Raw genomic sequence first — 13428 nt, forward strand, 5'->3', positions numbered from 1 at the left:
TATCCTTCCTTGATGTGCACATATTTCCTCTCATTTGAGGTGCCTGTGAAGGCAGGGGCTTGCTTCTTTTACCTTTCTAACGCCTTCACTTACTTAATGGAAATTTGGAAATTTTCTTATTCAACATATGTTGCCTAAATGATTGAATGGATCAAGGAAGACATATGTGAGTGCTCATGTATATGACCTTACACTAAATTGGGGTTTGCATAATTTTCTATGGCCAGCATACTTGCCTTCAGGAATCTTAATTCATTTGTTCAATGTGAAGATGTGAGAGGCTAAGTATGATAGACCTTTAAACACATAAGATAAATTAGAATCATAAATAACATTGGAAGTACATTGCACAAATACCTGAAACAAATATCAACATTTATACATGTGCAGAGTCATTTATTTATACATTATTCAGAATCATGGCATGGATGATAGAGGAAGTCTTAGAACTAGAATGTCACTTAGACTTAAAAACTTGTCAGGCTTGTTGGTATTATTCCTGTAATGCTACCACTCTGGAGAAGAAACAAAGGATCAAAATTTGAGGCCAGTCTGTTTTTTATAGTGAGTTGAAGGCCACTTGGGCAAACATGGTGAAATGCTAGTACAAAAAAAAATTTTTTAAAAGAAAAAATAGTAGAAATTAGAGCCAACAGGTTGGTAGGAAGGAAGAGCTTAATCTTTCCAGACCAAGAGGCAGTTGTCAGTAGGGTAATATTTGTCCCCTTTCTGACCAGGTGACAAGTATAAATATGTGGAAGCTGGTGGTTCTCTCAGTATTGAGCTTTCATTGAGAAGAGGCTGGGGCTGCTGAAGTCACCCAGTGTGACATTTGAAACTGTTCTGGCTCCCACTTTCCATAATACCATGGTTGAAATATTCTGGGCAAGAAATAGTACTGTGCAGGGGGACTGTTCTTCCTGGGTAGCATCTTAAGTGAGTACTGATCTTTGTTTTGGTAGTATGGAATACAGTGGAACGTTTTATGAACCAGATCAGCAATTTATATTGGACAAGTTTAGGTGGTTTTGATTATCATGAACATTTTCTTGTTTCTTATATTTTGTTTTTTCTCTATCTTAGAACGAGTCTCTGACCCCAGGTTATCATGGATTCCCATCGCGGGATAGCCAGGTTGGTGTGTGTTGTTTACAACTTGTTGTTCGTGTGTGTGTGTGTGTGTGTGTGTGTGTACTTTACACATGTGATCAAAGTAAGCCTTAAGAGAGACATTAACATTTCTCAAAATTACTTCCTTTGGAAGGAAACACAACTTGTTTCAGGGATGAATTTGCTTTTTTATACATAAACGTATTTCTTAGTCCTAAAAGTATTATGTTGCTTAAATTATGGATATTATAAGAGAAAATAATTAAACATTGCAAGGACTGATTTTTTGTTGAATAAATTTTAACCTGTTTTTTTAAATGTCTCATAATTCTAAAGGCTGAAATTGGCTTTTTATTTCTGTCATTTTGTCTCTGCCTGCACAGATCTCTTTGATCTGTTTCCAAGTTTGCAGTAATGTATAGGAAGAAAATTCCATGGTCCTCCCTGAGGAATTAAAATTTTTTTTTTGACCCTGTGATTTTAATCAGAGAAATCTTGCCTGAGACATTGAAGTTTCTGTGTTTTTCCTTTATTAAGTGGCGATGATTAGAAACAGGCCAGGCCCTATCATGGGTTAGAGCAGAACTGCTTCCTACAGAATATCCTCTGTATAGTTTAAGGAAATGTGTGAAATGCCTTCCATGTCTTTTTGCTATTTGGAGGCTTCAGTAGATGAGGATGAAATAAAAGTTGGGATACAAGAACCATGTACAACTAGTGTGGCTCAAGTCACCTTGCCTGTGAATGACATTGGTCTCCTTCCTGTTTGAGGATACTGACATTTTCAGGATGTCTGAAAGGTCAAGTCCTGGAAATGTCTTTTGAATGCCCATTCATAATTCTCTTTAAGCTTGCCAAAAGAAGTACTAGTCCATTTAGTTCCTTTCCAGAAGTTAATTGAGTTTCATCAGAGCCTCTGAAAATGATCTTAAAAATGAGCATAATCTAAGATCACCTTCTTGGAGGCCTTCCACATTTGAGAGTGTTTGCCCAGTGCTTGTATTTTGGGTGATAGGTTGGCATCTGAGTGTGTAGAGTCTGTACGCTGAGAAAGCATTCATCTCACTGTTCATCATCTATGGGATCATCACCATTGAAGTTGAAGACAGAAGCTTTTGATGAAAGATAAGGTCACTTGCCTAAACCAGAAGAGGATATTGACATTTTATTTATTTTCCCCTGGTGTGAGTCTGCTGTGAACTTTGTACTCTTTGGCAGTAGTTCTATATCCTAGCCATTGCCCAAACTGGAGGTTCAGTTTCCAAAGATTCCTAGGCTTAGCTTTCAGATATTTAGAAATTCCTACAGATGGTTCTGCTATGTGGTAAGGGATCAGGGTCAGCCTCTTAATCTAGTCCTATATGCTAATCAAAATACGTAAGATATTGCTTATTTGGCAATAAGAAGGTATGCTAATTGCTAAAAAAATGTGTTGATAGTTTTAGCTCTGAATCTGAAAGGATCACTGTCTGATTCTGTGCTCTTCCTATGAGGGATTGCAGATTAGTGAGGAGCAAACTGAAAAACAGTGTTGTCATTGCTTGTAACTACTTTATTTTCTTTCCTTTGGGAGCAGGGACCTGTACATTCATTACTCATACTATCTGGGTGTAGGCCTGTGCAAACTCATTGGCCATTATGTAAAGCTGCTTAATTTACTTCAAGGCACATTTTGATGGTGACTGGTTTATTTTCAGTTTATTTTCTTGGGCTTTGTTTTGTACTCTGGTTGGGTCTTTGAATTAGGGATCTTAGAGTAGTGCAAATAGGCAAATATTGAATAGCTGCTTGTTGTATTTGATGAATACAGAATCCAAATGAGTACTGCTAATTAATGCGCCTAACCTCGTGAACTCTCACTCTGTGCTCTGAGATTTGGGAGGCATTTATCAGCATGAAACACTGGTTATTGAGCAGCCTTAGCTGGGCAGGAACTGAACTTGTGATCTCTACATCTCCCCAGTGTAGATTTGTCGCACCAGATCCAGGATGTGGAGATGAGATGAAGGTGAATTTTAATTTTGTGTCTTTATTTGTTCTCCTTATTCTTTTGCTGTTCACTCTCTCTCTCTCTCTCTCTCTATATATATATGAATCTTTTTCACACATAATTTTTATGTGATCTGAAAGATTACAGTCTTTTTATTGTTGTAAACAAAGTATTTAAAAAAATCTTATCGGGGGCTGGGAATATGGCCGAGTGGCAAGAGGGCTTGCCTCGTATACATGAAGCCCTGGGTTCGATTCCTCAGCACCACATATGTAGAAAACGGCCAGAAGTGGCGCTGTGGCTCAAGTGGCAGAGTGCTAGCTAGCCTTGAGCAAAAAGAAGCCAGGACAATGCTCAGGCCCTGAGTCCAAGCCCCAGGACTGGCAAACAAACAAAAAAATCTTATCCAGTCACCTTTTGAAGTAGTTGGAGTATGTGTTCCCTTTGGAAAGAAGAAAATTGAGGCGACTCCACGCTAACAGTTCAGGTTAGTTTCTGAATAAGAACTTAAACTTGTCTTGTATTTGAAGTTCTTTCCTTCATACTAGAAACTATTGAGGTCTGGGAATGTGGCCTAGTGGCAAGAGTGTTTGCCTCACATACATGAAGCCCTGGGTTCGATTCCTCAGCACCACATGTATACAAAAGGGCCAAAAATCGTGCTGTTGCTCAAGTGGTAGAGTGCTAGCCTTGAGCCAAAAGAAGCCAAGGACAGTGCTCAGGCCCTGAGTCCAAGTCCCAGGACTGGCAAAAAACAAAAAACAAAAGAAAAAGAAGCTATTGACTCACCCAAGGGAAATGTGAACACTTGTGAATGTTTACTAATGCCAATTTCTTTATTATTCTGGAGGATTTCTTAGATCTTTTTTTTTGTGTGTATCTGTACTGGGATTTGAAATCAGGGCCTGGGCACTGCCCTTTAGCTTTTTCTACTCAAGGCTAGTGCTCTACCACTTGAGCTAAAGCTCTGCTTCTTGCTTTTTGCTGGTTAGAGATAAAAGTCTACAGACATTCCTGCCTAGGTGCTCTTTAAACCATGATGTTCCTCAGATCTCAGCCTCCTGAGTAAGTAGAATTGCAAGTGTAAGCCACCAGGACCCACTAGACTTTTTGAAGTTCAACCATAGATGTAGGAGTTCATGAGTGCGGGTTTAAAATAATTACATAAGTTTGTTAATACTAGTGGACCATCATTTCACTATTTTAGTCATTCTCATCATGCTCTGAAAGTCCCCAGCAACACAGTTAAATTGAAAAAAAAACACACAAAACAAAACAGTGAAGAAAAGGAGGGAGAAAAATCCCACCCCATAACCTTGTAGATGTGGAGGCTTTGCTGCTGCTTCTTTTTTGCCAGTTCTGGAGCCTGAACTCTGGGCCTGAGTGCTGTCCCTGAGCTTCTTTTGGTCAAGGTGCCACTTCGGCTTTTTGAATAGTTTATTGGAGTTGCGAGTCTCAGTGAGTTTTCCTGCCCAGGCTGATTTTGAACTGAGATCCTCAGATCTCATCCTGTCCTGAGTTGCTAGGATTACTGGCTAAGCCACCAGTGTCTGGCCAAGGCATTGCTTCTTAATGTAAAACCACCTCATTCTTTCCCAAGCAGGTCATAGTCTATAGGAGATGGCAATCCGTATCTTTTGTAAAATACTCAAAGTACTTTTCTCTGCTTGCAAGTATGCAGTCTATGGAAATATATATTCCAACAAACACTGATTGAAGTGAAAACCAGCAACTTTATTTCAAGCCATGCAAGATTTGGGGCTGATGATGCAATGTAGTGGTTTAGATTCCTAGCTTGTTTTCTGTGATTCACTTATGAATGTTCCTAAATAGTCATTAAAAGTGGTGTATTTTCTGGGTTTAATTACCTTTTTTTGTTTTGTTTTCTGAAAATTTTATTATCTTAAGCTTCAGACTTTACTGAATTGTCAAACTCATTTATGGTCATCTATTATTGAGCAGCTTCTTAACAGAGTTTACTTTGTGCAAAACTGTTTACTTGTTTTTGCTTTCATACAAAGGTGACAAGAGGGGACACAAATTATGTAATATCTCCGAGTCTCCTTCCTCCTTTTTTTTTTTTGCCAGTCCTGGGCCTTGGCCTCATGACCTGTGCGCTGTCCCTGGCTTCTTTTTACTCAAGGCTAGCACTTTGCCACTTGAGCCACAGCACTACTTCTGGCTGTTTTCTATATATGTGATGCTGGGGAATCGAACCCAGGGCTTCATGTATGCGAGGCAAGGACTCTTGCCATTAGGCCATATTCCCAGCCCCTCTCCCTACTCTTTTGCAAAATAAAATCTGTAGAATTTTTCAAGTTGAGTGTTTAAGATGACATGTAAGTGAAGAATGAAAAGCACATGTATATGTGAACACATGATCTGCATGTACTTGAGTAATATAGGCATTTAGTTACCAAGAATACAAATCTCTCTCTCTCTTTTTCTTTATTGTCAAAGTGAAGTATAGAGGGATTACAGTTTAATATGTAAGGCAGTGAGTACATTTCTTATCCAACTTGTTATCTCCTCCCTCATTCCCCCCCCCCCCCGCCTTCCCCCCCTCGTTGCTTCCCTCTCCCCCTGTGTGTTGTACAGTTGTTTGTACCGAGTGGTTTTTGTAAGTATTGATTTTGGAATGGTTTGTCTTTTTATCCTTTGTTTCTAGATTTTGGTATTCCCTTTCCCTTCCCTAGTTCTAATACCAGTATATATAGTATCCAGGATACTTAGATCAGATGCAGTATTCGTGTGCATTAGCTCTGGTCTTCTTATGTAGGTGAGGCTTAGAACAGGACTTAGTTTACACAGCAATCTTACTGGTTTGCTAACATTTATTTGGAGTGGATTTTAGAGGGTGCCTAGAAAGTACAGGGGAGTTCCTAAGATTGTCCCCTTATTATTTCTGGGCACCACAACTTTATATCTGCTATCAACTTAGGATACTTTTGAAAGTGGTAAGAGATGCTAATGATTATGATGAAATACTCCCAGGTCAACTGGGGAACAGGGGATATGTGGTCATTATTACTGCAATTAAAATATTCAGTGTTCTCTTAACGACTGTAATAGGCCTAGTACCTCACTAAAGTTTAATTTAAACTTCTGAGTGATGTGGGAAAACAATTAAAAACTTACATTTATGTTTTATTTTAATAAGAAAATATATTAGTCTTATAGATGGTCAAGCTCTTCTATATACATTTAGATCTACTACTTTAAATTTTTGTTTTGTTTTTGTTTTTTGCCAGTCCTGGGGCTTGAACTCAGGGCCTGAGCACTGTCCCTGGCTTCTTTTTGCTCAAGGCTAGCACACTGCCACTTGAGCCACAGCGCCACTTCTGGCCGTTTTCTGTATATGTGGTGCTGGGGAATTGAACCCAGGGTTTCATGTATACGAGAGGCAAGCACCCTTGACACTAGGCCATATCCCCAGCCCTAGATCTACTTAAAATACTTATATTTATAACTTGTCCTCACAGCTTTGTGAGAACTCATCTGTGAGTTCTAGGGTTTTTGTTATTTTTGTTGTTGTTCATTTACTTGTTTGTACTGAGGCTTGAACTCAGGGCTTCATGCTCTTGTTTGACTTTTTTTTTTCTTTCTTACAACTAGCTTCTACCACTTGAGCCATGCCTTGGTGGTTAATTGGAGATAAGAGTTAGGAATTTATCTTTGCAGACTGGCCTCAGTTCTGTCTCCTGAGTACCTAGGCTTATAGATGTAAGCTACTAGCACCCAGCTATTTTTTTTTTTTTTTTAAGGATAGCAAGGACATTCCAAAATATCCAAATGAAACTATACGTTTGATGTTTGCCTCCTTGGCTCATTATTTTACGTTTGTCTAGCTCCCATCTCATTTGAGCAGAAAATTTTAGTGTTTTAAAAACACTCAAATCTGAGTTGTTTCCAAGAAAACTTTTTCAACACTCATTTTATTGCTTTATATAACATTTAATTATGTAACTATAATGTAACTTAGAGTTTGTGTAGTCAGGTTGGTGAGTCAACACAGAAGGGCTTAGCAGTGGGAGAATTGGTGACTAGTTTTTGGGCATAAGAATTGCTGAGATTTATTTCTCCGCATATTTGACCAGACAGAAATGGAGAACATTAGTTTACTTAACAATCAAATTGATTAAAACCATTTAATCTTGTAATCAGCTGTAGAGAAGAACTTTATATCTCAGCAGTGGTAACTTGGTTTTTTGAATCTATTCAGTTTGGGGAATAGGATGGGAAAGAGAATTAGAGCAGGGATACAAATTAGAGATACGTAATTGGTTTTCTTGCACCTGGTACAGCCTAAGAGATGTTCAGTAGTGGAATACTTTCACCTAAGTGTTGAAGGTAATACTGTAGTACCCTCAGTCCTTTTTCTAAAACATTAAACCTTGGCACTTTACATTCATCATGTTATACTTTAAACAGTATGGAATGCAGCCGTACAGTTAACAATTGCAATGAAAGAACACATTCTGGCTTAGTAATAAATTATAGAAATAAATTGTTTACAAAGTACAGATTTCAAAATATTTCTGTGTAAGTTCAGTTTTGATCTTTATAACTCTGCCAGGTAGTCTGGACCAAAACCCGATATTATAGGTCATAAAAATGCAGCTTTGGGGTCTGAGAGCGCAGTTCAGATGTAGAGTGTGTGTTTAGCATGTGTGAGGTCTGGGTTTAGTTGCCACGCCACAGCCTTAATGAAAGTCATTGTTTGGGGGCAGTCATTGTCCTATCCCTCTCTCCTCCAAGTTAGAGGCTATATTTAAAGATTGGTTCAAAAGTGAAATGATATCCTGTTTGTAGCTTAGTCTAGAATAGTTTTCTTGTCCCTTTTAAGCTAAACATGTTTTTGTTTTGCTAATAAATTATAGGAAATATAAATGACTTTGTTTTCTTTTCAATAGATTGTATAGATCCACATTTTTAAACCTTCTGAGAAAATCTCCCCCCCACACCTCCTGGTTTGGGTACTTTTAGGATGTCCTTAGCACTCTACACCCTCTAGTGGGTGAAGGTGTGAAGGCCCAGCAAGTGCGGCAGCACCTAGTCTTCTACAAGTGCTTTCTTGGACTTTATGATTGCCTTTCTGGTCATTTCTTTCTACAAATAGGTTATAAGCTTTTCCACCAGGGAAGAGTGCCCTCTCTCTCTCTCTCTCTCTCTCTCTCGCCCTCTCACCCTCTCTCGCTCTCTTGTTGCTTACTGCTATAGATTTAAATAATATGTGTATTCTATTTCTTGATTTAATGCGGAATTTTTTGCACCATCCTTTTGTTTCCTACTGTTGAAGATGAGGAATTAACAGTTTACAGACATACTCCCCTCTCCAAGACAGACATTTTTGTTAAATCAATATTTATTGTTAACTTTTTGATTACATAGTACATTATTATGGGTAGGAATATTGTTATGGCCAAATGGCAAACTATTATAACTTCATTACTTTTCTTTTATACTTGTTTCTGCTTGAGTTACTATTGTGTGTGTGTGTAGTAGTAGTAGTAGTAGTAGATTACTAATATGTAGTAGAGTGTGTATGGAGTGTGCACTATATCGCTAATGCGTTTACAAAGTTCTATTAAGACTTAATTTGCATAGTGTAAACGAACCATTAGTTGGCAGATTTGTAGAGTTGGGTCACCATCACTACCCCAGTTGCGGGACATCTGTAATGCACCAGAATTCTTAAAATTTTTATACAGTCAATCCTAGGTCATACCCTGTCCCTCTTCAGGTATCTACTGTTTTATGCTTTTGACTAGCCTGTTTTCCGGAAAAATGTATTAATTGATTTTGTGTGACTTCTTTCACTTACTGCATGTATGAGCACATACATGCCATCTATCTATCTATGTATATAAATATATAAATATGCATGTATATAAATGTATACACATGTCTATTAATATGCATGATTTTTTTAGGTCTAGCTTTTGCATATGAGTAAAAACATGTATTTGGCTTTTTGAGCTTGGCTTATTTCACTCAAACTAAAATCCTCTATTCTGTCCATTTTCCTGCAAATGACATTATTTCATTTTCTTAATGGCTATGTAATATTTCATGGTATATATGAGTGTGTGCATGTGTGTATAGTGCATATACCTACTGCATCTTCATTCATTTGTTACTTGATACTTCAGCTGATTGCATCATTTGACTATTGTGAATAAGACTGCAATAAACATAGATATACAGATATCTTTCTTATATATTGATTTACTCTCCTTTGGATATATACCGATAATAATATGATGAGATAGGTATAGTTTTAGGTGTTGTGTGTGTGTGTGTGTGTTTTATCCTCTATATTGATTTCCATAGCTGTTGCAATAGTTTACCTCCCCACCAACAGTTTATGAGGGTTTCCTTTCAACCTCCCACATCCTTGCCAACATTTGTTGTTTATGTTCTTGATGACTGGGGATAATTTAGATGGAATAGTCAGTATCTTGCCATACCACAAGTAGATGGTTGTTCTGCAACCAATCCTGGGCACCTTTTTGTGAGTTACTTTTAAGATGTCTCTATCCTTTCTAAACTTCTTTTTTTCTTTTTTTTGTTCGTTTGCATTTTGGCCAGTCCTGGGGCTTGGACTCAAGGCCTGAGCACTGTCCCTGGCTTCATTTTGCTTAAGGCTAACATTCTAGCCCTTGAGCTACAGCACCACTTTTGGCCTTTTCTATATATGCGGTGCTGAGGAATCGAACCCAGGGCTTCATGTACATGAGGCGAGCACTCTTGCCACTAGGCCATATTCCCAGCTCCAAGATGTCTCCATCCTTTTTCTTTCAACATACAGACACTTGGAGAGAATTGAGAATAAAATCAATTAGTTAAGTATAAAGGTATAGTTGGTAGATGATATAGTTATGTTTTAGTTATAGGTTATATATTTTTGTTTGCTTTGTGGCATTACTGTATACTACTGTGCTGAGCTGATTGAGAGTTGATTGGGGAGATAGGGGAATTATATCTTTTAAGAAATTGTGGCAGACTGGGGATATGGCCTAGTGGTAGAGTGCTTGCCTCGTATACATGAAGCTCTAGGTTCGATTCCCAGCACCACATATATAGAAAATGGCCAGAAGTGGCGCTGTGGCTCAAGTGGCAGAGTGCTAGCCTTGAACAAAAAGAAGCCAGGGACAGTGCTCAGGCCCTGAGTCCAAGCCTCAGGACTGGCAAAAAAAAAAAAAAAAAAAAGAAATTGTGGGGGCTGGGAATGTGGCCTAGTGGTAGAGTGCTTGTCTCATATACATGAAGCCCTGGGTTCAATTCCTCAGCACCACATATATAGAAAAGGTAGAAAAGGCCAGAAATGTCACTGTGGCTCAAGAGGTAGAGTGCTAACCTTGAGCAAAAAGAAGCTAGGGACAGTGCACGGGCCCTGAGTTCAAGTCCCAGGATGACAGAGAGAGAGAGAGAATTTGTGGTATCAAAAAGTGAGTTTAGTAAGTTCTCCTTAATTTTGTGTTAAAGTAAAGCACAGCTCTCTAGTCTCACTACCCTTTTCAGCATTTATCTTATTTTGGAAGTACTGCATTTTGAAATCAAGGCTTTGTACCTTACTCCCTCTACTCTTTTTGCTTGTTATTTCTCAAATAGATCCTCACTTTTTGCTTGACACAGCCTACAGTGGCCTTGTTCCTGCCTTCTGCATAACTGAGATGACTGGTACTACCATCATGTGTGGCCTATTTGTTGAAATAGGCGGCTCACTAACTTTTTACCTGAGCTGGCCGTAAGAGTGAGTTCCTCTCTAGAACTGCCTCCTCAGTTACTGGGATTACAGGTATAAGTCACTGTATCTAGCTCATTTCTAGCTTTCTTGAAACAAGTATTGATAAAGACTGCTTTGTTGAAATTTTCTTTGTTGGACTAAAGGGGAAAACCGATTTTGGTCAGGCTTTCACTATATTTTTATTGCCTTTGCCCTGCCAGACCTTTATGAAAAATTAATACTTAAGAAGTTAGATATCTGATCTTCTGCAAGAGAGTGCCTCTTGTAAGTTTAATGAGTTTGGTCAAGTGGATATTAAAGGTAAATTTGTCATTTATGGAGCCGAAGAAGGCTCTTAAAACACTCAATAAATATCTTTATTGAATTAGTAGAACTCTCCTTGTGTGTCTCCTGCTATTAGTATCTTCCCCGGTTCCTTTAGAGCCCCATCAGTCTGGGCTCTTATGAGCTTCCTGGCGTCATGTGAAGCATAGAAACATCTAAGATCTCTTTAATTTTGTCATTTTTTCATTACTATAGGAACCATCCATTCATTCTAGCAGACATGTCCTAATTTCAGAGTGACCAGTAATGGCCATTTAATGGAGAGAGCTAGCATATGTTGATAATGACTATTAGGCATAGCAAGAATTATTTCATTTAATTCCATTTTCAGGTAAAGAATCTTTCTCAGAGAGATTAAAGCATTGCTTATGGTTCTGCAGTTCTTAATTAGCAAAGCTGAATTTTAAGTCTAGATGTGTTAGGTTTCAAAGTTTATAAAATTTCCATGATATTTATGCCTTGTACTTAATTACTTTTAGGTGATTTATCCCTTAAACATTTACTTGCCTTATTGATTTTTCTTTCAGTCAGCAGAACTCCCCTCCCCTCTGCCTGCCCTTTATTAAGGGGTGATAGTTATGTATTATATTTCTGTATTCTTTTATAGTTGACATATCACTTTCATACCTTTTCTCCTTTGCCTGACCCCAGGAAGTCTGTATGCAAGGGGACAAGGTTTGACTATTCCTTGGCAAGATTCCCACTTTTATGAGAAATTGACCAAAGGTTATAGTATATAGTTGGCTTTTGTTTTGGTGAGATGCACTGACTTTCAGAGTTAAAAGAAATGATTTAAACATTTTCAGCAGCACTTCTCCTTTTCATCCTGTTGAGTATGGTAGAAATAAGGAGATGATCAAGTACCATTTCCTGAGTCCCTGATTTTATTGCCATACAGTGAGATTTTTCTCCCCTTAAAGAGAAGAATGGCCTGAGCAAACTCCATAAGGAATACACTCCATAGATTAAGTGCATTAGGAAAGTCAGGTTATTCATCTAGGATGGAAGTAGGCCACCATGAAAAGGAAAGTCTACAAATGGTTTCCTGAATACCTTCCTGTAAGTTTTTCTCAGGAATAGCTGGCGTGGCAGCCCGTTTAGATCCACGACAACCTGGGAGGCCCTTGGATGCTAGAAGGTTGAGACTAGAGGACTGTACTCTATGGAGAGGTCAAGCTTTACAGCTCCAAGGATAAGATGGTATTCCCTTTTGCAGCCTGAGCGCTCAGAGCACAGAGAAGTGAGTGCAAGCTTGCCATGCCTAAACTCTCAAATGTCAAACTCTTGAATGTATGAATCTCTTGAAGTCTAATAGTCAAGGTCAGGAACTCACATGTAGGCAGCCTCAGAAATTTTGACATAACATTTTCAACTCACATATAGCATTTGATAACATGTCCACGCTCTTGCTTGAAGGGAAAAATGAAAACACCTTACTTACATAGCAAACCATGGAAATGCTTGAAATTATTCAGAGCTACACACACAACGATGAAATTACATGGACACAATTTGTAAATATAGGTAAGTAGGTAGTCCCAGTAAAACAGATATGGAAGCCTGACCCTAGGCCCTGTACTTCCTTTTGACCAGGAGACCCCTTAGCTGCTGGAACAGTTGGAAAACCACTGCAGAGTGATCGTAGGAGTTGGTTGTCATCCAAGTTCAAGTTCTAGTTTGGGCTTGATATGAACTTCTCTGATACTTGGTTCTTTCTTGTACAACAGGATGCTTTTATAGGTTTGCTAACAAATATTAGCTGAGAAATAGGCCAGCAATAGAGCTTAGTGTCCCCAGCTTCTGTGGTGGAAAGATGGGTCTGTCACACAGCACAGACCAGCTGCTCATCCTGCACAGGGCCTGTGCTGAGTGACCTGGAAGGCTCACTACTGAAGCATAGACTGTCTCAGTCGTACTACAACCTACCACATTGTACTTGGATGGAGGCACAGAATCCACATTTGTCACTCGTTTGGAATAGGAAAGGGCAAGCCACTTAAAAAAATCAATTATCAGAGTCTTTTTGGACCACACAGACCCTGTTGTGGCTACTCAATTCTGACACTGTAGCATGAAAGCAGCCAGAAACCACATGTAAATGAAGAAGTGTGGCTGTGTTCTAATAAAACTTTATTTGTAGACACTGATATTTGAATTTTATAGCATTTTTCATATATTGTGCATTACTATATTGTTTTCTTTTTTTACCTTAAAGCAATATTATACCTCTTTTTCTTTCTATTCATTAAAAATA

At 38.5% G+C, this 13428-nt stretch overlaps 1 protein-coding gene across 9 annotated transcripts in view; it reads left to right on the forward strand.

The window, feature by feature from the left end:
- The window catches only part of Rbfox2 (RNA binding fox-1 homolog 2), a 237560-nt gene that overhangs the window by 80863 nt on the left and 143269 nt on the right, over window positions 1-13428 (forward strand). For all 9 annotated transcript variants that reach the window (XM_048356139.1, XM_048356132.1, XM_048356204.1 and 6 more), the window contains exon 2: window positions 1084-1134. In XM_048356139.1, the coding sequence (XP_048212096.1) occupies window positions 1084-1134 (51 nt within the window). The remainder of the gene's footprint in view (window positions 1-1083; window positions 1135-13428) is intronic.

Source organism: Perognathus longimembris, chromosome 1, assembly GCF_023159225.1.
Source record: "Perognathus longimembris pacificus isolate PPM17 chromosome 1, ASM2315922v1, whole genome shotgun sequence".
Classification (NCBI taxonomy): domain Eukaryota; kingdom Metazoa; phylum Chordata; class Mammalia; order Rodentia; family Heteromyidae; genus Perognathus; species Perognathus longimembris.